Source organism: Loa loa (genome assembly GCF_000183805.2).
Source record: "Loa loa unplaced genomic scaffold supercont3.2545, whole genome shotgun sequence".
NCBI classification, from domain to species: domain Eukaryota; kingdom Metazoa; phylum Nematoda; class Chromadorea; order Rhabditida; family Onchocercidae; genus Loa; species Loa loa.
Genome location: NW_018110723.1, coordinates 32 through 1,307, shown reverse-complemented (window position 1 = coordinate 1,307; position 1,276 = coordinate 32). Strand labels below are relative to the sequence as shown.

The 1,276-nt window shown below is 23.0% G+C and overlaps 1 protein-coding gene across 1 annotated transcript; it reads left to right on the top strand.

Moving 5' to 3' along the window:
• Positions 1 to 186: 186 nt before the first annotated feature.
• On the top strand, positions 187 to 1,057 carry LOAG_15727 (hypothetical protein; the record flags this gene model as incomplete). The annotated part of the gene is made up of 3 exons (XM_003151215.1): positions 187 to 356; positions 548 to 645; positions 914 to 1,057. Coding segments are annotated over 3 exons (411 nt in total), but the record flags the coding sequence as incomplete, so codon positions are not given.
• Positions 1,058 to 1,276: the final 219 nt, after the last annotated feature.

The window sequence follows — 1,276 nt, the reverse complement described above, 5'->3', positions numbered from 1 at the left end:
CGAATAATCCTAATACAATTCAGGTGAGCTTATATCAATTCTTGAATTTTCATAATTATTACAGTAATTTTTGTAATCTGATAAATTTCATAATATTTTCAAAATTATTTTCAGGAAAGATTAGATTTAAAAAAATGGACAACCATTCTATCTGGTGCTTCCTTACCAAAAATATCCATTCAGCAAATGGTCAAAGGTCGTGAAATGGGTAGACGTGAAATACCAATAAATTATCATTTATCATCTATGCCAAATACATCAAGTGCATTAAAAATACCAATAAATTATCATACATCATCTCTATCAAATACATCCAATGTTTTTACGCTTAATGAAAAAGCTAACCTTATCAATAGGTTAATTAATGATGATTAATTTAAATTTTAATTAAGCTCAAAAAAAAAAGATATTTGTAATGATAAAATACTATAATAATAATTGTTTAATTGGAGGAATTTTTATAGCTAAACAATTGCATCTTTTTAATTAAATATTAAATTTCTTATGTATTTACTCAAATTTTAATCTTATCAAATTTCAATTTCAGATTTCTTCCAAATAAATGGAAAGTTATTGATAAGCTTAATTCAGGATTATTTCGTTGCATACATTTACCTGAAGAGAGACTTGTTGCTATAGGACAAGGTGACAAGGTTTTATTAGCTATAGGAATATTTTCATTTTATTTATTTCTCTTGAACTAAAAAAAAAAAAAAAAAAAATTTTAAAATTGCTAAAAATCAATGAAATAAGAAAAAAGTTATTAGTATGAAAAAGTATAATGTTTTTACTCAATTAAATATTCTAACTTATAAGAAAACGTTTTAAAATTCTGAAATTCACAATTATAATATCAATAGTTGAAATTTGAAAATTTAAAAAACTTTCATCAACAGAGTTTTTTTTTTTTCAGATAAAAATTTACGTTTTTATATTCGTCAACCATTGCGTTATCAGTTTATCACTCAGGAACCTGTTCCAAATAATGGATTTATTACTGATTTTGTTCGTAGTACAAAAGGTGATCAATTAGCATACACAACCACTAATGCATACGGTATCCTTTTTATTATATCATCATTTACTAATAATATCTGTTCATATCTAATAACATTTTTTTATCTTTATCACTAATTTTGATAAATATCACATCATCTTTATCACTAATTTTGATAATATCACATCATCTTTATCACTAATTTTGATAAATATCACATCATCTTTATCACTAAATTTTGATAATATCACATCATCTTTATCACTAATTTTGATAAAT